Source organism: Poeciliopsis prolifica, unplaced genomic scaffold (assembly GCF_027474105.1).
Source record: "Poeciliopsis prolifica strain line A6 unplaced genomic scaffold, Auburn_PproV2 SCAFFOLD001, whole genome shotgun sequence".
NCBI classification, from domain to species: domain Eukaryota; kingdom Metazoa; phylum Chordata; class Actinopteri; order Cyprinodontiformes; family Poeciliidae; genus Poeciliopsis; species Poeciliopsis prolifica.
Genome location: NW_026562376.1, coordinates 20,295,761 through 20,319,048, shown reverse-complemented (window position 1 = coordinate 20,319,048; position 23,288 = coordinate 20,295,761). Strand labels below are relative to the sequence as shown.

At 39.4% G+C, this 23,288-nt stretch overlaps 1 protein-coding gene across 1 annotated transcript; it reads right to left on the bottom strand.

Moving 5' to 3' along the window:
* Positions 1 to 605: 605 nt before the first annotated feature.
* aebp2 (AE binding protein 2) lies at positions 606 to 20,083 on the bottom strand. The gene is made up of 9 exons (XM_055032757.1): positions 19,513 to 20,083; positions 18,322 to 18,532; positions 16,630 to 16,737; positions 15,998 to 16,184; positions 14,613 to 14,737; positions 10,096 to 10,163; positions 4,287 to 4,400; positions 3,177 to 3,206; positions 606 to 1,924 (listed from the first exon to the last, which is right to left on the bottom strand). Exons 1-9 carry the CDS (start codon positions 20,001 to 20,003, stop codon positions 1,918 to 1,920), a joined length of 1,341 nt encoding a protein of 446 aa, XP_054888732.1. The 5' UTR covers positions 20,004 to 20,083; the 3' UTR covers positions 606 to 1,917.
* Between the last annotated feature and the right edge of the window lie 3,205 nt (positions 20,084 to 23,288).

Below are 23,288 nucleotides of genomic sequence, written 5' to 3'. Positions count from 1 at the left end.
GGAAGGTGTTTTTTGTAAAATAAGACAAAAGTTTGCCATTTTTTAAATTACAACTCGTGGTTTTATCACAAGATTGGTAAGTTTTCCTTTTCGTTGTGCAGACCTGGAGAGCTGCACACCAAAACACCCGGGACTTTAAATTGCATCAAAAGGTAGTTTTGCTTCACTTTTCCAATTCACAAACATTTTAAGGCCTTTATTGTAGCGCTCTCTCACACGAAGCCTAAGTGAAACTGCAATTTGTGGCAAAAGCAGAAAAAACTTTGAAGGGATGTTGAACACTTTTGCGAGGCAGCAGTGACAAGAATCAGCCAGGACGCAACTTAGCGCCAGGGATGCGTCAAGCTGAAAGGAGCTGCACGTACATAATATATCAGTTTAAAATTCTGAACGGGATCAAAGTCCAGTTCTAGCGCCAGTGTTTCTATTCGTTCCTCTGTGTTGCGGCAGGTCGTTGAAAAAACAAGAAAGGGCTTGTTGCAAATTTTCCAGAAAAACGGCAAGAAATGAAATGTTTTTTATGTCTTTTGCAAGAAACATTGGGAAACTGTTCCTTAAGAAAATCCATTGATGTTATAATGGCAGCAGTTTGAAGGACAACAAGGTAAACACGCCAGGTTTTTTTATTCAAAAGACAAAAAAAAAACATATACAGTGAGCCCTACAAGCATTTTTAATTAGCACCATAAAGTTTTGCCTGCAGACGAGGGCAGATATTAGGAAGCCATTAGAAAAGCACACAAAAACAACGGGGTGCCGACAGATCCTCGGTGCTCACTCCCCTGAAGCGGTGGAACTGCACCTGAATGCCTCATTATATCACATAATGGAATCCTAAATGAATTTTGCATGTGTGAGCACACAGAGTTCATGATATGCTGAAGAGCGAACCTCTCCCTGAACTCATTTTTTCTTCTACTTCTTTTGCAGGCATGTTCACCATGAGAGTGACGGGGGCTCTGCCCTGCTGGCCCAGTTATTAGCTCTTCCACAGCACGCTCCCAAAGCTGCTCCGCTAATGGAGGCCGACCGAGTGAGCCAGCTCCTCCGACGCACACACAGGAAACCAGTGCTCTAAAACGTGACCACCGCGGCGGGCGCGACATTCCTTTGTAACGTCTCTCGTTTACGTGTACAACATCTGTCAGATTACAAACACAGTCCAAAAAGGGACTACGACAAATAATAACCAGCTGCTGAAGGCTGACAAAGTGGTATTTAAAACTCTACAATATACAATATAGGTGAGCTGTGGTGAGTTCGGTGTTTCCGTCGTGTTTATGGTTTCCTGTTAACAGACTGGAAATGCAAATGCAAGGAACTGTCCCGATAAATTATTGCTCAGGTGTTGGTTTGTGTTCCAGGAAGAGGCACACACACAACAGGTAACAGTACTGACTTCAGGAAGTATAAATAAGACCACTGGTTACGATTCAATGCCACATGCACAGCATAGTTACACTTAGCAATGTTCAAATACGCCTTGGATCCCCATGTCGAAAAGCACAGCGAATACAGTTTTTACTCGAAACCTTCACAGAACTCCACATCACATCAGCATTTTCATCGTATAAAAATAAGTTAGAAATCTGGATAAATATTTTACACAAAACTGTAATAAAATAAGTTGAGGCTATACGCCAGACTTAAACAAAAAGAGGTTCCCCCCCAACCCCACATTATTGGGGTTGTAGGCTTGCTTAAAAATAATAATAAGAAGAAGAAGAAGAAGAAACAGCTTAAGTGACGTTTGTGATGACTAAAGTCATTTCAGGTACACAAAACTAAGTAGCCGGCCTCCGTTTGTTTTCTAATCCAAGCCTCAGCAGAGACTGGAGAAGAGCGCTCCCATCCTGCATGGATCGACGTCCAGTTGGTGACGATTTGCCCTCCAGTCTGGACTCTGCAGAGGAGGTCCTAGAGGCTGAGGACCAAAACACAATGCCGTGGGATTAGCTCCTCTCTGCTCTTTGTCACAAGAAAATAACACTCACTTTATTTACAAAAAAAAAAACCAGCTCAGTGCCGGAGCTAACGCCGCTCCGACCTTATGGGTTATTATTAGGTAATAATAAATTACATGATCTGATGTCTAGGTTGGGTAAAAGATACCAGAAAGCCACAGCTTTATGACTATTCCTCAGTCAAAGCAGACAGTACTGCAGATAAAAATGGTGGATTTTTAATCCATCAAAAAGAAGAATCAGAACATTAGATAAATATTAATCCAAGTTATGAATTAAATAACTTGGAAGGTTGAATGTGTTGAACACCGGATTACATTCACGCTACTTTAACAACATTACCGTTTCACACATCTCTTTGATTTGGCTTCTGTATAACGTTGCCACCAGACCATTTCTGCAATAAACTTAGGAAAAACTTCCTTTAATGAGGATACAGTAGTAGAAGTTGAACAGGATGTGTTTGCAAATGTTCACCACATTTGAAAAATCTTAGCATTACGGTGAAGGACTGCTCACAAGGAGGAATAAACACCATGAATGAAATCAGTAACGTCAACTCCTTTTAGTGATGTTTAAAGATGTAAGATTGTGTTGTAGTAACGGTAAATAAATAAATGATTTAAGAGTTTAACACAAAAGCAAATCACAGCTTTTTTTCTTCCCCTCACAAAGCTTCAAAATATTGTAGTTTATTTTGAAAATATCCATATAAATAACTTACTTTGAAATAAGTAAAATATCTTAACATGGTGCTAATTATATTTCCAGGAGTGGAAAAATAAGTAAAATCCAAGTGCGTTTTAATTTGACCTGGAAATATAAAAAAAAAAATAGAGAGAGAGAAATGCTGCTTTTTTTCTACATTTGTTTTCCAGGATGAATTTATTGTACTAGATTTTCAGTCTCACTTTAGCCTTTTTTAAATAAATTCTTTTTTTTGTTTGTTTTTATTGAGAATAACATTTTAAATGCCTCTCGAAAATATTTTTACTGGTCATTTACAGTAATTAAATTTTACGGAAAATTTCTGAGCCATGCATTTGTAGTCATATTAACCTTTATTACTCTATACGTGCAGAGAATGCATGTGAAAGCATGACTTACACCTTCTCTATAACATCCTCTAAATCCCAAAAACTAACACCAGAAAGCGCCGCCGCCTGTTTTGGTTCCTCGCATTAACTAATTTGCAGAAGCGGTCCGACTCACCTGCGCTTCAGTCGTTTCTGAGGGAGAGCTCTGAAAACAGAAAGAAGAAGACAACTGCTTAAAAACTATCTGTACTCCAGTTGATTTCACTCTAACACAACGTCTCCATCCAAACAGTTAAAAGTCTCAAACTGCGTCTGGCAGCTGATCTCTTTCCATCCGTCCCATCTGCATGTCCAGGGTTGCGCTTACAGCCGCAAGTACGGACCAAACGCATTTGTTTTGAAATTGAATGCACTGGTACAACCTTGACATAAATTGTCTGGTTGCTGACGGTTATATTCAGCTATGAAACCAGAGTCCGGCAGCAGCCCCTGCAGTTACTGAGCCTTCAAGTCCAATTAGAATCAGTCGGCCCGGGTGCGGATTAGCGGGCTACCGAGCCGTATATCTCTGGTGAGATGACCAGCCTGTTATTCTTCGCATGTTGTTCCTCTTTTAGGGTTCGATTTGAACCTTTTATGGCTTTTGGTGCCATGAAGTAAAACTTGTTTTATCATCTCGGTGAAGAAGTCTGCAGGGCTTACGTAACCGCTCCAAACCCAACATCTGGCCTGATGTGCAGTGGGAGATTTTGAAGAATGACAAATGGAGGCTGGAGAAGAAATACTACTACTGCACTCTTGCATTTTGATTTCGTTTTTTTCATGATACGACGCCGATTAAAACTGTTAATCATCTCTCTGCCGGCTGCCCAAGCGGAGTCATCTGATCCTCGGTTTGTAATGTTCTTTTTCGTGGTTTCAGATGTAAATGAGTGAAATGAAAAGCAGCACTTTGATGTGAACACGGCCTGCTCCTGAACTCGAGGGCCAGCCTTCACCACAGGAGAAAAGCTGCTAAATAGAGAAAATATAATATTCCTGCCTGCTCCTCTCTCAAGCTGTTTAAAATCGAGACTTGGCGCCACCTGCTGGCGGAGTGCGAGTGTGCTCGCAGAAATCCAGCATCTGACAGCAATTCTCACAGATCAACTCGCAAAACAGAGTTGAGAGCTGATTCAGCAGTTTAAACGCTCCGCTAAGAGAAAATGAGATGTCTTGATAATTATACAATAAAACAAAAAAACGAGTGCATAAAGGCGATGCTGGAGAAGACGCGCATCCTCACCGGTAGATGTTGGGATCCAACAACATGGCCGTGTCCTGCGGTAACTGGGATAAGTGGACTACTTTTGTCTTCAGCTGAGATCGCTCCGTTTCATTCACCCACACGTCAGGCAAACTGTGCACAAAAAGAGAAAAGATGACACGATTTATTAAGAAAAAGACAAAGTGTGGACACAAAGAGCAGGATGACTGTGATAAGAAGGAATTATGGCAACTAATTTTCTGTAGACGGTCTTAAAGTAACATGTTCACCATCTTTGTCGTAGGTATACCTCTGAAAGCTACAATTTTTAAACCAAGTAAACCAGATTTTTTTTTTCTTCCAAAAAATCCAAACAGACTAAGGTCATATTAAAACAACAGGTATTCATTCATGCACACCTTAGTCCTCCTCTGCAGAGGACTCTAGCTACAACATTCATGACCTCCTTTGTGAAAACTGGAAGTGTGCGAGCACTGCCTTGGCGAACCGAGGTGCAGAAAAAGAAAGAAAAAAGAAACAAAGAGCTTAGCAAGTCCACTGCACTCCCCCCCCCTCTTTTTCCCTCCACACTCCCCGTCTCCACCTCCAGCGTTCCCCCGTCACGATGTGCGTCATCCCAGGAGCCCCCAGAGACGCACACACATGCACACACACTGCAGTAAGTTAAGCAGGCAGTCGCCCAGCCAGAATCAATCACATAGCTAGTCAGCCCTTTCAGTAGGACAGTTTGCAGACAGAGCTTCACATTCAACACAGCAGAAGGTAGAGGTGAGAGCAAAACTGAGACATGAAGGACAAAAAGTCCGGAGGGGCTGCAGAGAAGAAAAATGAAATGTGAAGAGGGGGGAAAAAAAATCTAAATTGGTCAAATAAAACTTGCCAATCATGAGGTTTTTGTTGGGGTTTTTTTTATATTTGCAAAATGTATGGAATCATTTCAGGCCCTGATGATTTCACCGCGTCGCCTTTCCATACGTCGGCGGTTTTTGTCGTCTCGTGCTCGAGGTCTTTGGGTAAATAATGGAGCCAATAGTTTCAAAGCAGCCATGCGTCAATTCATGCTTTATTATTTTGAATGTGCTAACATCTGCCAGCAGGAGCCTTGGTAACCTGACATATTTCATAGGAGTAGGCCAGCAAAATGATAATCAGAACCACAAAATGAATATAATACTGCAGCTTTTCAGATAAGGGACAATTATATATGAGATTAATCATGGGATTTCTGGTTTTTATTTTATGATTTAATTAAAATACTTAATCATAACCAACATAAATAAATGACTGAAGCACATGGTTTGAAATGGTTTTTCTGTTACAAAACAAAAGTAGGGAAGGGAGAAAATAGCACCATTAAAATGATGAAATGGGAATATGAGGAACAAACTGATCAGTGTTAACATGAAGTTTGTCTGACCAAGAAAAAATATTTTAACGTGAAATTGATGCAATCTCTTTTTTCTCCTTCAACAAATAAATTTGAAAAAAGAAAAACGCTTGTACTTTCATCGTAACTCGGCTGATAATTATTAGACATTAGAACTGAGTACTAAACTTTAACACTGTGAGAACCGTGTCGAGACAGAATGAAAATAAAAACATTAACCGTCTAAACCTCAAAAGTCGTGAAACAGCAAGCCCTTCAAAATGTATGCGCAGATCTTGAAACTAGAAAGAGCCTCAACGCAGAGTGTGGCAGATGCTGGTTAAAAAGAAAAGCACAAACTACATCCAGCTTATAAATCATAAGGGAGACGTGGCGTTTACATCCTAAAGGGATTAAGGAATATTCTGAAATAAATAGCTCTGGTAAAAACTTACATCTTCCCTTTAATGGAGGGGGGGAAAAAAAGGAGGAAGTTTGGTTTTTTTCACTCCATCCTCTGTTGTCTATGCTTCCTTTCAAGTAGAAGTTGAGACGAGAGAAGAAACAGTCGCTTTCAAAGCAGTTGCAAAGTTTACATTAGCTTTGAATTAGCCGTGTTGCCCAGAGCAGAACCCCGTGTGACAGAGGAGGATCTGAGGAGCAGCAGCGACCCAGTAAACATCTTTGTGGTTCTGTGACTGAACTCTCGCATGCGCTCCAGTTCCTCCGCAGAAGCCGAGCTGCGGTGCTGATGAGTTATTTTATTTTGATGAGCGAGTCACACAGAGGAGCTGAACTGGAGAACTGTTTAGGTGTCTGTGGTCACTGTGCAAAACGGGTCACACTTCTGCACGCTAATGTACACAACCGTATTTACAAAGACTTGAAAGTGACAAATAATCCTTTGGTCACACAACCACAATGAGAGCTGGTGAATTTGTCTCGCTTAGAGGAGGTGCCATTTGGCTCCCTTCTTTATAAACAACCCGCACACCCCCCCTAAATAAAAAAGAAAAAAAAAAAAAAAAAAAAAACTCCAGACCATGAGACTGTGTTTATAGGAACAATGTATTCATCCTTAAATTGCATTTGAAATTACTAAAATGTTAACTTACTTTGTGTAAGAATTGGCAGGAGTGACTGAAGATCTGAAGTGAGCTGCAGTAAATGTGAACATCTAGCTGAATAACGATCCCAGAAACGAATGTGCTTAGGCTAAAAAAATGCAACAACAACCAAAAAAAAAGGTGAATTATCAAATATTCCTGTGCAAAGAAGTGATGTCCAACTTCAACAGGTAACATATTGGAGAGCTGAAACTTGACAATCCCTATAAGATTCAGAAAGCAGCTCAGAGTGTGGCCAAAGTCAGGGGCTGCATTCTTCGAAGGCTGACTGAGCCACAGTGTTGAAACGAAGGCTGTTCAAATTCAAAGGCTCCCCCAAAAATGCTTTCTTCTTTCCCCTAAATTTGAAGGATGGATCCAGCGAATCATTGCAGACTGAACGGGAGATTTTTATTCTTGTAAGCATGGCAGACAAAGTAGGAGGTAGAGCAGGAGAGGATCACAGTTTCAAACAAAAGTATCAAAACCTTGCAGTGAAAAAGTCGAAATCTTAAAGCAGTTGTGTTGTTAGGCTTTTGTCTTTTGCATAAAAGTGTATGTTAGTGTAATGTAAGAAAAAAAAATTCCACAAGTAATTGTGACACACAACAATGTAAAAGATGGAACTGTTCTTTTTCCAAGAACAGCTCCAATTGAGGTTTGAGGCATTCATAGCCAGTGACCGTGTATTCCAGTGTTTGCTATCCAACAGCAATCAACACCATGCAGGAGAATCCGTTCACTCATCCATCACAGATTAGACAGCAATTACAGCTCCCAGTCTGTACCAGCCTTCCCACTCTTCTTCCTCAATGAACCGAGGGTGAATTGGGTTCAGGCTGGCTCATGTTAATCAGTAACTCGTTTATCTAAACTGAGTTAATGAGTGTCAGTCAGAATGTGAATGGTTCACTCCTGCATTAGTAGACATGACTTGGCACATTCATGCAGTCAATGACTGACTCAATGACTGAGAAGCGCACGCGCACACACACACGCACAATGAAGTGTAGGCATTAATACGGAGTTCAGCTCAATGCTGAAGGAGGACTAAACAAGGCGCACCTTTCTTATCAGGTGGAGTCTTGTGTACTTTCCCAAATCCTTCAACACAAACTCCTAGAGATACTGTAATGACTATATTATTTCATTTTTGGGGTTTTAGCTAACTCAAAGTAATTATTAGCTAACTTTTACTTTGGAGGGCTAAAAGTTGAGCCCTATGGTAATCAACAAAATGCTGATTGGTGGAAATGTCAAACCAGTGTCAGAATCAACTAATTTTAGCCACACAAACGCAGCAGCTGCTTAAAAAAAAAAATCTGAATATACTGACAGACAGCTTTATTTACAGCTTCTGTCATTCTCAAAGCCTACAACGACGACAATAACAACACGAATACGGCAAAGACGAGACGGCAGACAGTTCCACATGATCCTGATGAAGAATATAATCGGCTACTATTTGACGAATTTATGAAAAACTGCAGAGCAGATGCAGGAGAACGTTATAGACTAACAAAAAGAATAAAAGAATAACAAAACAGGATTTTACTTTCTAATTATTCCACTGTAAGTCAACATGTTTGCCACAGAGAATGATCCATGAATTTGGTAAATAAACTGCAATCCTTTATGGCTTGTGCACAACAAATCAATTATTTTTACAATACTGGAAATTCATAGTTTGACGGACAATTGTCATATTTTCCCAATAACTGGTAAAATCAGAAATAAACCAACATTATCAAAGTAATCTTGACATTAATAATTTAGATACTCAATTCTGGTAAAGCTAAACTAACTGAATTCTCTGATTAGTTTTATGTTTAGATATTCGATGTAACTTATTTTATTTTTATGTTATGTGAAAAGTAATTAAAGTAATGATCTTAGCATTCTTTCTGCAATGAGGCAAAGGGAGTCAAAAATCAAGGTCATTTGCTAGATTAAAGGTAATTTTTTAAAACAACCTTAGCTTGAGCAGATATTGTACATAGTTTTCATTGAAATATTGTTTTATTGGTCTGACGTAATATTCTAATCTTAAATGTCATGACTTATTACTGTTACCGTCAATCAACAATGGCCAGATTGAAACCATGGATATTTAATGCAAATATTAAACATTTTTGTATATTTATAAGATCTCTTCACTGTTTTTGTGCACAAACTTGGCAAATAAGATTGATTCTGATTCCTTAGGTTTGTAGGATGAAATCTTCAGCATTAACAGAAAAAAAAGGCTTGAAAACATCAGTGTATGTAATCTATATAATGTGTTTAATAAATCAAGATACAGAAATAAATGAACTTTTAAATAATATTCTAATTAAATGAATGTGTCGGTATATTACTCATTTCATTCAGCTCTGCCTCATTTTAATTTTCCTTCCCGTTTCTAAATGTTTTACCAACAGTCTACATCTTCATTGTTCTGTTTGCTGTTATTATTGTCTTCCTTACCCTCAATTTCTGATTGTTTCGCCAAAAGAATAAACTTTCCATAGTCACCTAAATCCTCACAAAATATCATAAAAATGATTGTTTTCTTTGCCCTTGGCCATCATTGTTCCTTTTGCTTTTATTTCTTAATTTCCAAAGCTGTTCTGTGCCTCCTTCACAATGTCGTCTTTCCACCTTCCCCTAATATCACCCCTTTCCTCTTAATGTCCTTTCATTTCAACAATGCCATCCTTCTTCTTCTGCCTCTGCTCCTCTGTCTCTGATCTCCTTCAGAGGCTTTGCTGTCAAACCCTTTAATGGAAATGTAAGAGGGCTGCGCATATGCTGGCATCTTCCCTTGGGCAAAAACTCTGCAGAGAATCATTGTTATGTCAAGCTCCTTCTTCACGAGAGCATGGTGCCAAAACTGCCTGTTCTTTTGCCTGATGATTCACTGATCTCAGCTTTTGTTCTCTCAATGCTCACCTCCAGGGAAGCTGCGCTAAAACGGGAATAAGAAGTGGGATTTGGATGATAACTGGGTGGTCACATCGAGCTGAGCAAAATATGGCCTGATGGATGAACTTCACTTTGCACTAGAAACTTATCCAAAACTTGTGTTGATGTTTGTGCATGGGTGCTAATTGACTCTTCAAAAGATTTTAGTTTTAATCATATGAAGCCAATTCTTCTCTTTAGCTGAAGTTATGTTATGGGAGTGGTTGCAATTTATTATGAACATTCACGCTGTGATTCAGATCGTGTCAATCAGCTGGTGAGACAAAGCCGTATGATCTCAGACTCTTGTGGCCATTCTCTTTAATTCATTCTACCCATTCTCAATCTGTACTAAGTCAGCAAAAGATTTCTTTATTTTGACAACAGAGTAAAAGAAAAAGGTTTTGCTCACATGTCTTCAGGTGTCCAGTGTAAAAGTACTTTCACCTTGCCAGTCCCCTCTTTCCTTTTGGCTAGCACCTGCAAAGAAAAAGTAAAAAATATATATGAACAAGGACAACACATTAACCAAAATTTAACAAAATCACATTTCATTTTCACATATACGGTGCTCGAGCCATGTGAGACACAGAAATGTTGTAGTTTTTGCTTCCTGTTTGGTCTTTGGGGAGCAAGTTTCAAAGACGCATCCCTTTCCTGACCCCGTCTGTGCAGCGAAAAATTCTAATAAACGCACCAAATATTTCAAGGCCGACCCTCATTACGCAGTGGGGTGTTGCAATAATGACAAAAACTTCTATCAGTCTTTTACAGTATATCATTACTATTATTGTTACTGTCTTTTTTTGTGTAATGTTTTTAACATTTCAAGAACTTTGTGGGAATCTTCATACTTGATGCTGCTGTTGCACCTGAATTTCCACTCTGCACGATGATATTTTCAATCTAGTAGTAAGTATTTAATGTCATCAACACACTAAATACTGATCTCTACTAACTTTACTAGGGTCAAGTAACATCTTCGTTGTTGAAGTCAAAACAGAGTTGCATATTTTAAAAATTGAGGAGTTTTTTAAGACCAGTTTTTCGGAATCGTTTGCCCCTTCAATGCATAGAATTTCGTCCAACATGCTGTGCCATTTAGAACGCTAGTGGTTGGGAATTTCAAAATATTTTACAGGGTGAAAGAAAGGCTGTAAAAACAACCAGAGAGTCAAAAATAGCCACAGATATAATGTTTTGCGTCATTTGGATTTTTGTCGTCTTTCAGGGTGTCTGTTTTTAGGATAGTGAATGAGCTCACGTGTGAAGAACTCGTCTTACGCACATGCACATCTTAAAATATGTTTCACTCCTGGGAGTTGGCTGATGGAAAAGAGGCTTGATTTGAAGCCAGACACAAAGACTCAGACTGATCCAGCTATGAAGCTTTACTCTTTGTATTTTTTTAAATATATTTTTTTTGACAAAACAGAACAAAAAGTCCCTTTAAAGTATCCTTCGTCGGTTTAAGGAGTCCCAAACACTTAACTGTTAAAACAGATGGATAATGTCTTCAGCTAGTAAGTAAAAGCTTTAGCAACAATCACAGAATCCAGAACAGAGAAAGGACAATTACTCAGATACTATATTAGACTTTGACCTGAAGACCATAAAAGTCCAGGGAGGGCATGGACTTCATGGGTCATTGATGTCAGAAGGACGCACGTTATTTACTTCCTTATAGAACTAGAATAACGATTTAATATTAAAACCTGAGTGGCAATAAGCAAAAGTACACAAGAAGTATGGCAATGGAAGCAAGATTAGTGTCTGTAAACATTCTTTGCAGCTGTAGTTGATGACGTTGACTATGCTCAACGTGACTGAAGAATATTAATAAGAATATGAGCAAATCTCTTTTTAATGCAATCTGATAGGACATATTTAAGGTGCTAGGCATTAGAGCAATAGAGCAGTGAGTTTTGTAAAGTTAGCAGGCTTTCGGGGATATGTAGGTCTGTGAATAATCAGCATAATTTTGATGAGACAAACCTCTACAGGTGGCCTAAAGGAAGGATATATCCTAGAAATGTATACTTACTGGTCTCTATGTTTAGTCTATCGCTTTCGGACAACTTTTTATTCTTGATGACAGATTTAAGAATGCTTTGGGAAGATTCACTGTAGCTTTCCATCCAGCTTGTTTTAATTCAGTGATATATATATATATATATAATTTTTTTATTTTATTTTTTTTAAGTACTGGCTCCTCTGGCAGATTATATCTCTTATGACAAGGCAATTTTCCCATATTATAAGTGAAATAATCTGTCCATGGTACTAGACTAAGACTTAAAACAAGCTCCTATATCTTGCTAAAACGTTACAGTTATATTGACTTATTTAATGTATGGTAAGATATTTTCACTGGAAACGAGACCAAAAGTATTTGGTAAGTTTTAGTGTTTTTGCAGCGTAGACTAATCTATGCTGCCGTCTTCTTGGAAGTGCCTCAAGTACTGTAGACGTTACTAAGGAAACCAGCTGTTTAAGTAAAACATTTAAGTTAAACACAAAAGCTGGAATTATATAGTTCTCGGAAACAAAGTTAATAATTACAAACAAAGGCTACATTAAAAAGGTTCCATGCCTGTGTTTGTTTAAGCTGGAGAGAAAGAAGTGGACTTGTGTTCTGGCAGAAAGACGTGATTTGCGAGCTAAGTGATCTGATGATGGCGATTGGCGCTTTAAGGGGCAGATTTTAATCCTCTAAAAACTCACAAAAGAGTAGTAAAGGAAACAAAAAATAGGGGTAGAGGCAGTAGGAGTACACAGGGAGTTAACAGTAGATATTACCGTTTCCAAAACAGGCAGTTAAAAAAAAAAAGAAGAAGAAAAATGCAGAGCAAACGAGAAGGGAGGGCTGACTTGCTCGAACTGGGTGCCTGTCTAAAGTCAGGGGGTCAAGATGTGGATGACGCAAATCGGTAAAATAACAAAAATATCCCATCATAAACATGACTGAGTTAGTGTGCCAGGTCAACAGGTCCGCTCGCCAAGCTCTACAGAACCCCCACGGCTTTGCTCCGTCTCCCCAGGCTTGGGAAGGCCCAGTGGGGCCCGGGGTCTGGAGGAGCACTGCTGCTTCTCACCACAATCCTCCAGAGGTTAAAGAGAAACAGAACGTATGCCCAACGCGTCAGATCTCCTTCCGACTTCCATGACCCTGACCCTCACTTAACCTCTTTTTTTTTTTTTGTCTCTTCTGCATCCGTGTTCATGAATTTGAGTTTTTCTCCTACACTCATTTAAATTATGAAATTAATTTAAATGTAATGAAATTATTAAATGCACTTTCATAAATATATTTACAATTTTAACATGAGCTATGGTGGTTTTTGATATGCGTCATATGAGCCATTGCCCAGAGTGTTAATACAACAAGACAGCAAAGCACCATACTTAAAAAATATATATTAATTTCTCTTTTGCGGCCTAAATAAACAGGTTTTTTATTGCTTTTGTGGCGAGAGAATCAACACATGAGCTGTCAGTCAATGAGCTCATGTCGAGTGAGCCTGTGTCGCTAAAAGTAGTATTTTTAACTGCGCCCAAACAGAAAATTTGAAGAAAATATGTTTTCATAGCATAATTTTGACAACAACCCCAACTATTGCCACTTGGAAACAATAATTTTAAGTTTGTCCTTTCAAAGAAAAATCTCAACTTGTACCCAACTGAACATGATGTACAATGACAGATTAAACTTCAGCAACCTGACAGCCAAAAGCTTATTCTGTGTTGATTCACAGATATGTTTAGATTATGACAGCAGATAAATGACTGTGGTCGCTTATATGCAACTGAACAAAAGCAGTTTGTCAATAATCAATTTTGTCATACTTTTCACCAGAAACAAACCCACATTTAAAGCAAAAAGTGCAAACAATAGTAAACACCTCTTTAACAAGAGCTAAAGTGGTAAGTAAAAATAAAATAAAAACTGTCCAGTGTTTCTATAAATCCAACAATCAAATTAAACACAGATTTTAAAATCCCAGTCAGTTAAAGAATTTTTTTTTTTCTCCAGAACCAGTGCTTATATTCACCACTGGAAAAAAGGAACAAAAACATTCATAGTCCATGAATTATGCATAGGATAAGAAGTGTATAAAGACACACACAAAAAATAAAATCCCAGCTTTCTCTGCTATGGTTAAGAGAAAAATCGCATACAGCCAAAGGGGCCTTTTACAGGTTCAGTTCAAGTGCACAAAGAAGAACTGCGAATGGAGGGAAACTTTCTTTTACAAAGGGATTCTTGTCGCCCTCTGCTGGACAACATAAGTAGCGTCTTTTGGTAAAACTAAACGTAAGATGGAGAAGTAATTAAATGAATCAAACATTTCATATAAGGAAAAATTAAAGCAAGGTCACTTTACAGCAGTAAAACACAAAATGCACATTTACAATGGGAAGTCTAATTTACTGGATGTTGAACATAAGTGTTACGTTGTGATCACCAAGAAACTTTTTTTATGTTTTAGGAGATTGGACAGTTCGACACTTATGAAAATGTTGGCTTTCGATAAAGCACCAAATTACTTTTACTCACTTACACAAATAAGAAATCGGAATCACTGTCGCACAAACCTTCTAAAAACGTATGCATGCAAGTGGTAAGTAAAAATAAACCAGACAGATGCAAACTGGCATATGAAAGAATAATTGTAAAATATTTTTTACATTTTGAAAAATTCTCTACATAATAAATAATATAATAAGTTCAGTTTAAGTAAAAATGTATGTTGTACCCAGTAATAGCATCCTACTGATTAGAAATTTGTAGTGTTTTACTCAACATAAGTATTAGTATAGAAGATGCCCATGTATTTAAAGGAAAACCTTTTAGAGTTATTTACTTTCACAAAAGAAATGCATATTATTTCACAACATTTAGGAGACACAGCGAAATATAACACGTACCGTGCTGTGAAAGACAACACTGTGACCATTTCCCCCACTTTCGATGTGAGTGGTGAGGTTGAGACAGATGGCCCTGTGACGTAGCACATCCATAGTTTGGACATCAAAGAAATCCTGGGGCCTCGCTGAGAAGTTGGGAAGACAAATTCAAGGAGAGGCAAGTCGAGCAAAAACCAAATGACACTTAAAAGAAAAAAAAAAAAACAGGTCAAAAAATGATGGTGGAAATATATAAAATCTGCGTAACTGTATGTACACAGACATACATTAGAAGCATCTTCTGATCGACTGCTAACTTAAAGGGAGCTGTGGACGTGATATAATACAGCTAATGGTTGTAAAATTTTGTCTTGTTTATTAATCTCAGCATCCACATAAACATACCAGAAACTACACCTGAAGTAAAAACACAAACAAATCATGTGCAAGTAAAAGGACACTCTTTAACCCTTCATGTCCAAAATTTAAAATGGATACAATGAATATTATATCCATAATTTCAGAAACAGTTTAAAGTTTTCAGATAGCGGCAAGTGTGGCGGTATTATGGTATTGCAAATTTGGTTGGATAACAGGCTCTCCGCTTAGGACTTAAAGGACATATAACAAAATGTTTGGTTTTTAACATTAGTCAAAAATGAACCAATCTTTAATTGTCATTTCAATTACAGACATCTGAAAGGTAAGTATGTCATGACAAGAATTATGAATGTATTGGTGAGTAGGTGCAGCTCCAAAACCATTAATGGAGAATGTGAAGTCAGTGGTCCTATTAAATGTTAAAGTGCCTTGCCAAAGACAGAGGAGGAGACATCAGTTTGTGACTCTGCACATATGAGACTGCAGCAGTTCAGAAAAAGAAGAAGACTGAATGAATATGAAGAACTTCTGGCCTTACACTGATGCTGAACTGTTTAAAACGTGTCAAACTCGAAGTCCAGCATCCTGCAACTTTTAGATGCACCTTTGCTTCAACACACCTGAGCCAAAGATTGAGGTCATCAACAGGGCTCTAAAAATCTTGACTACATAGCAAGGAGGCAAATTAGCCATTTCAGTCAGGGGTGATATCTAAAATTTGACTGATTTGAAAGTTTTCAGATGGACCAGAGGTCGCTTGTTTGGGCCAAACCAGAGTTCAGGCGATATTTTCACACCTGCCCTGATGAAGGCTATGAGTCACTTAGCTTGCGCACTCACTCATTCATTTGGTGTGAATTATTCACCCAAAGTGAACAGAATAAAGCACTTTTCCCTGAAAGCAAACCGTTGATGCGTGGAACACTTTGCTTACGTCAATCTATACTCCAAGACATAACTGAGAAAAGAGAAAAAAAAAACGCTTTTCAAAACAAGTTTAAATTGTGTGCTTGTTGGATACATACGTAGAGACCATCTGCGTTTGTTCTTGAGTTTCTTCCTTTTGTTGATTCCCGCCTTAGATGGTGAATCCTCCTTTAGTTTGGCCTGGCTTGACATTTTGGAAGAGCTCTGCTGGCTGAAATGACTGGGGACGTGACGAGCCAACCCTCCTTGAGAAGCAAAGCTGGCATTGCAGCCACCAACTACACACTGCAATAGAAAAGTAACAGCAGGACAAAATTAAACAAGTACCATTTATATATAAATCTAACTTTAGATGCCTGGCAAGCAGCTACAGGCCAAAAGTTGTGGTTTTATCAAAAGTTGTTTATTATTTTTAATAAGTAACTAAATAGCCAAAGAAAATTCACATCCTCAAAAAGAAGGACAAACTATTGCTGAAGATCACATTAAATTATCTTACAAGATCACTAAAACGTTATATGAAATATATTTATAACGAGAAATGACCTTAATGTAATTTCTCGTGACAAGAAATGACATTTAGGTCACCTCACTTGACATTAAGGTCATTTCCCGTGACCCAAATGTCAGAGGTGAGGTGATTTCCACATCATAAATAAAAGACAGATTTCCTGAACAGGAGGAAATTCTCCTACTCACACCGTCACAAGTGCATTTGTTTCCTTCCTACCTTGAAGGGTTTATCTCCACTGTGGGTCAGCATGTGTCTCTGCAGCCAACTCTGGCTGGTGGATGGTGTGTTATACACCTTGCAACCCTTCCAGAGACAGACGAATACCTGTGAAACGGACACAGAGACAGAGTGCGAATTAGACCAGTAGCCGTGGTATTCATGCGAGGACTAACCTTTATTCTTTGTAGTCTGTTAATTTCTCCTGAAAACAGTAGCAGGTAGAGGATGTCCGGGAAGTTTTTGGATATTCCTAATATTGTTTGAGACAAAGACAACCACAACATTTAGTCACTGCAACCGTCGCCTTTAGAAACACAGTGTCTTTATATTTTCCATTAAAAAGACACTGAATGCACTTGCGCAAATAACTAATCTGAGAAACAACAATGTAATTTAAACATCAGGATCATTTTGACTTCCATAAAAATGGTTAAAAACAGCAAGAAATGAATTTGATACCCGATGTTTTGTACACAATTACAGATTGGGCGACATTTATCAAAAATTGGTGTGGCTCCGAGTTCAAAAACCATCTTAGAACAAGTTCAATGAATATACACTTAACAATCGCAGCATAAAAAACAACATCCATGGTAAGAAGCAGTAACCTGTTATTTACCACACACCATCCATCGTTTCATTCCCAGCCTTTTTTTGATATTAATAAACAGATAATTGTTACAAAAAAAAAAAACTTGTTTCAGATTTTAGAGTGACAGCAACACATCGCATAGACACAACTCTAACACATCACATACAACCAGTACAACATTACACAGAGCAATAGGGACTCTGTTGCTGGTCCAGAGGAGGACCATCTCCCTTTCACTACCTCCAAAGCAAAGCACCAGCATGTTTGAATGAAGGTATCCCCAGTCTGCCACTGAAAGATCTTGTTGTCCACAAAGCCCAGAATGATGAGTGCCTCATGTTTTTTCAGGCAGTCAAATCAATACATAAGAGTATAATTTTATTGCTTTCTCCGGGGGTCAACCACAATATTTCGGTTAGCATGTTAAGTTCAGACAGCCTTTGGCACCCCTCAATACAACCAGTCTCTCTAATCCTAACCAAAAAATTTATTTGACAATTCAACTTCCACTAAAAAGATCACCCTAAATCCTGCACTGTTGATTAAACACAACAGATTGTACTCCGATAGCTTATTTGTCCTACCATGCAAGTTGACGTCAACATAAACTAGTGGCACACTGTTGTTGGATGTGAGCATTTTTGATGCATTGATAATGAACCCCAGCATGTTCACAAAAGAGGATCAAGAGGATGCAAACTGCATTTTTAAATAGGAAAAAAAACTCAAATAACATGCATTATTACTATTCCAGCATTTTTCCTGGTTTGGTGATGGCTTACAATTGTGACAGACTCTCCCAGCTCTTACCTAAGAAGCTGTCATGCTAGCTAGCGAGCGCTACCTCATACACCATTTAACACTGCGTCTCTAGCAGTGTTAAACATTATATAAATTGCTGCCTATTCAAGCGCCACAGTGTTTTCTCAATTGTCCACATGAATTCCCATACAGTAAATGTTTGGCTCTGTGCTAGATCTGTGCACAGTCAGTCAAGCTACAACAAAAAAATAAATATATATAATAAAATAAGCACACCAGCCAAACAGAATCAAGGTTTGCGACTAAGCTCCTTCAAAACTTTAAAGTTTACCAACCCCTCCTCTCTGGCCGTCCACATGAATTCCCCTGATGTGCTCTGCCAGGTCTGGGCTGGAGTTGAAGCACTGTGGACAGAGGTCCCAGCAGCAGGTGTAAGCCATCGTCTTGGTCGCAGAAGATCTGGCGCTGCTCTGGCCGTTCAACAGTGCAGGCGTGGAGCGCCCGCTGGATCCTATGCTCTCCATTTCTATGGTGGTGCTGCAGACACTGAGTGAGAGGAGAGAGCAGGCTGGTTGGAAAGGGATTCTTAAGGAGTGATGGTCATAAAACGCATATGGATCAGGTTTTGCAGACACGAAGAACAGGTGCAGATGCTGCTCACAGTTACGTAATCAGCATGAGGTAAAAGCCACTGGAGGATGGGAGAGATTTTCAATGCCTGCCACATCAATTACATGCTATACTACTGAACAGCTTGACAGAAATCAGAATCATGCAGGTTCTCTGAGGTTGCTACAGAAAAATTTAATAACACAGTTTTATGTTAAAGTTTGTTATTCCTGGGCAAATGCCAAAGCAAATGAAACAACTAAAGTAAATGAATCTTTCACCATGGTTGCATAATCGTTTACAATGCCAGAAAAACATCCCATGTTTGAAGCTAATTGCTTTTGAAATAAAAAATTCACAGATGACACAAAGGTTGAAGTAGTGGTGCCCTCCATTGCTGGGCTCACCTCACATGTTTTCTGCAGAACCTAAGATTTAAGTTTGGTCCCACTCAAAGGTTGGCTTCATGTCTGGCAAACTGTTCCTGTAATGATTTGGTAGTGTGACTTGGAACATTGCCCTGCAGAACAAAATTATGACCATTTACTGCTAGGGCCAAGGCCTTTGGCGGAAAAACAGGCCCCAACCATCACAGATCCTCCCCCATACTTCACAAGCATGAGGTGCTCATTATGACCCACCGAGAGATTATAGTGTGATGCCAAAAGTATTAAAACATTAAGATCCTTTCAGTAGACTTTCCATGTTTTGATTTATACCTTTTCATTTAGTATTTACTCCTTCTCCCCTTTGAATAAAAATACTCAAATTACAGTTAATTATTTTTCTACATCTTTCAGCGTGAGATTAGGATACAACAATATAAAATGGATGAATTTATTGATAAGAGTGATTAACTATTCAGCTGACGGGGAAGGAACAGTGATACTGCCTCCGAACCTGTCCATCAAACCCACCTGTCCTCGGAGTCCATTCGGCTCAGTGGTTCTCCGTCAGAGGACGACACTTCCAGACTGGAGCGCCTCTTGTCCCCCAGCTCCCCGCCGCTGCCCTTCTCCCCATCTTCACTAGCAGATGTGCTCTTCTCACAATCTATTCCCGAAGACCGACTATCGTCGTCTGGCTCCTCCTTGAGGGCCTTCACGGTGATTTCGCCGTTCTGTTCGCTGCTATTGTCCCCCGGACTTGGTTGTGACTGCGGTCCTTGCTCCGGCTCTTCGTGAGCAGCCGTTGCTTCCTGGGTGACCGTTGGAGCAGCGTCCTCCTTGCCCACCTCTCTCGCGTCCACATCTTCCATTTTCGGCTCCGCGGCGCTGACTTCGTTTTCTGTTTCCGGTTCGGTAGAGCCATTTTCTTTTTTCTCGCTGTCAGCTTCGTTTGTCTCGCTGGGTGGAACGTCGCTCCCACCACTCAGGGCGGTGGTTTCCTCGGGGTCCTCTGCGGCCATTAGTACCGTGAACGAGAAAAGAAACACTTTCGCTATTAAAATTTCCTGGCACGGTCGAACGCTACCACAGTGGGGAGGAAGGCGGGGCCTGACCACAATGTCTGCTCTGTGATTGGCTCAGAGCGACGCAGGGAGGAGACACGCTGTCACCATTTAAACTGCCCATGTGTTTTCGGGTATTTATGGCAAAATGAGACAAAGTAGTGGTCAGTTTTTAACTGTTTAACAAATACATCAGGTGTAAACCACCTTTGTAGCGTACCATGGTTGGCGCATTTAATTCACATGTTAAATAACAGCTTTTTTTCATATATATATATATAGGGATATATATTACACACATTTTTTTTAAGAAACCCTCTTAACTTGTTTTGGTTTGTTTGTGTTAATAGCAATGGACAAGATTTATTGTGTCATTGTTGTTATTCCAGAAAAACATCTGGCCAGAGTCTCTAAATTTAGGTCACACGTTTTTCCTTTACAATTAACAATTAAAATGAACTTTTCAGTTTCCCTTTAGGGATTAATAATGTGACTTTGAATGGAATTGAAACATGAATAAATTAAAAATAAATCTTTAGTATAGCACACCCTAACATTCAGTATGAGAACAGAATGATATGGACACAAAGTTGGCTACCCAGTGACTCATTCCCATTTATGTATTTTAATCGATCACAAAATCTCTTGTAACCATAACCCATCAAACCAAAACAACTCTTAAGCAAATAACCATCAAAAACCTGTTAGTTAATTTGTTTTTCTCACCATTCACTCCTATTGTCTTGATTCATTTTTTTAATTCAAAGCTCTTCCTGTTAATAAAGGATTTTTATGCGTTTTCACTTGACACCTGATAGAATAGCTGAGGTAGCTCTGGTACGTGACCGGCAGAGGGCAGCACAGGATATTAGAGGCACGCACGTTCTTCTGCCGGAGCGCTGACGTGCTGCTGTGGTTACAGCTGTTGATAGGTTTAAAGCATCAGCTGGGTGGAGTTTCCTCACTGAGCATGTGTGGTTTATACTTATAATCTGGATCATGGGGATGCATCATGATCTATCATGGCCATAAGGGCCACAAGGACAATCAGGATTCCTGATTCAGGAATAACCAGAACCATCAGGACCATAAAATTCACAAGGACAATTAAGGGAGCCACCAAGAGAGTCAATATAGTCAAGACTTATCAGAAGTCATCTATTCTGGGCCACAACCCGTCAGTATAGAAACACAACTGAGAAGACTGAGACGACTGTAAGATCATCTTTCACTTTCATCTTTCATGGCAGCTCTAAGGTAGAAAAGCATCGGGAACAACAAAAAAATCCACTGAATCTGAGTCAGAGTGGCGAACTCAGACAACTGTGATGTAACAGCAGACGCTGATGGTTTCAGCCTCTTCATCTTTCAGGCCAGCTCTAATTTCAGGAAACCCATCTTTCCTCTCCAATCAGAGAAAAGTCCTTGGATGGACGCCCAGACCCTGACCTCTGACCCCTTTGGGGACAGATGAATGTCTGAACTGTCTGGATGGGTGGAGACAGAACTGACACGCTACCTGAATGTGATAACAGCAGACTGCAAACGCATGAAAAACCAGACATTTACCTCAGACACAGAGACTGTGACACAGGAAGCATCTCACTGCCTCAGACACAAGTTCTCTGGTTCGGCTCCGATTGGGTGGAACATGTCACCTTCAACAGGATCACACTCATGTACATTTGGGACAAAACTGTCTCATGGAGATAGTGACATTCAGAGGACATATCCAGTGCAGAGTTTCAGAGATTTGCGGATGATTCGGATCGCGGCGTACCTCTCATTTGGAACAGCTCTAACCATTCAGGGAAAATAGTCTGTTGTTGAATAAGAAAATGTATGCATCACCTCAACCAAAGCCAGTGAACAGTGCTATCAGTTGTTACAGTATTTTGTCAAGAGCAGAAGTGGGAGAAGCATCTTATCTCAACAGAAAAACTATAGATGATTGCAAATGCTGCACATAAAGTTTACAGTTTGCTTCATGTATTTTGCTTCAGTTCACAAGATTGAATCCCTAGGCAGTTTTACATCTTTACTGAAGCAAAAGATACATCATAAACCTTGTTTTAGCCTATAAAACTCAGTGAAATTAAAGCCCATACTGTCAGTTATCATTGACAATGTGGGCTTTCCAATGAGTGTGTCCGGGTAGCCCATATCCCGAAAAGACATCAAACAATTGCATAGAGTGCCACGGTTAGAAATGGTAGAGTTTTAACAGAAATCTTTCATATGGTGTTGTGTGGAGGTGCTAATTGTCTGACATGTAAGAAAAACTGGGGACTGTTTTCAAAGCTCTCCTTAAGCAGTTAAAAAAAACAATAAAGAAAACTGAACTTTTACATGAAACAATTAACGATGCATGGAAAACCAAACACAAACAGTGAAGAAAAGTTTAAATCCTTATTTCTAAACCGATGCATCTCAAATATTTATGAAGCTTATGTTTTACCTGAGAACATGAAAATCTTTTATTTCCATCAGGAAACCAGACTTTTAAACAGGAAGGAGGTTTTATGTGATGTTGACTAATGCGTCCACTCACTCCGACTCATGAACATTTTATAACTCTGCAGGCACTGCTATGAATCAATTTGATCAATGATTAAGGTTTTTTTTATGTTTTACATTAGTTGTTTGGATCTGATCAAAAATGCAACAGCTGAAGGGAAATAGAAAACCCAACCAGAACAATAGGAAAACGAAACATTGTTAAGTTTCGATGCCAGAGAGATGTAGAAGAGATCCTCTGTTTGGCAGGTTTCAGGCAAAAAATCTGATGTTTTAATTCCTGCACCCACGGTCCTGACCAGATCAACCAGTCCTCCCATTACAACCCCAAGTGGCTACGCGGCTTCCAGATCCTGAAAGCAGGATGTTCAGGGCGGAGGACGAGATGTTCCTCCCAAACAGGGCAGGATGTGAGAGGGAGGAGGAGGTGTGATTTACTGTCCGCCTGAACGAGTGCCGGCCCAAAGATAAGAGCAGGAGGGAGGAGAGGATGTGGAGCTGAACTCGCTGCTGTTTCCTCAGACAGCTCCCTCAGCTGTAAATATGTGGCAAAACAAAAACCAAGTGTTTCTATGGGCAATTACTGAAGAGCCAGACTCCAGCTAGAAGGTTATGATTCAGATAACGACAGGGAGATTAATTTAGATTATCTTTATCATCCATACATTGTCTGTAGGTGCAGCTACCTGAAAACCTGAGATGTTGACGGGTGTTGGTTCCTTTGAA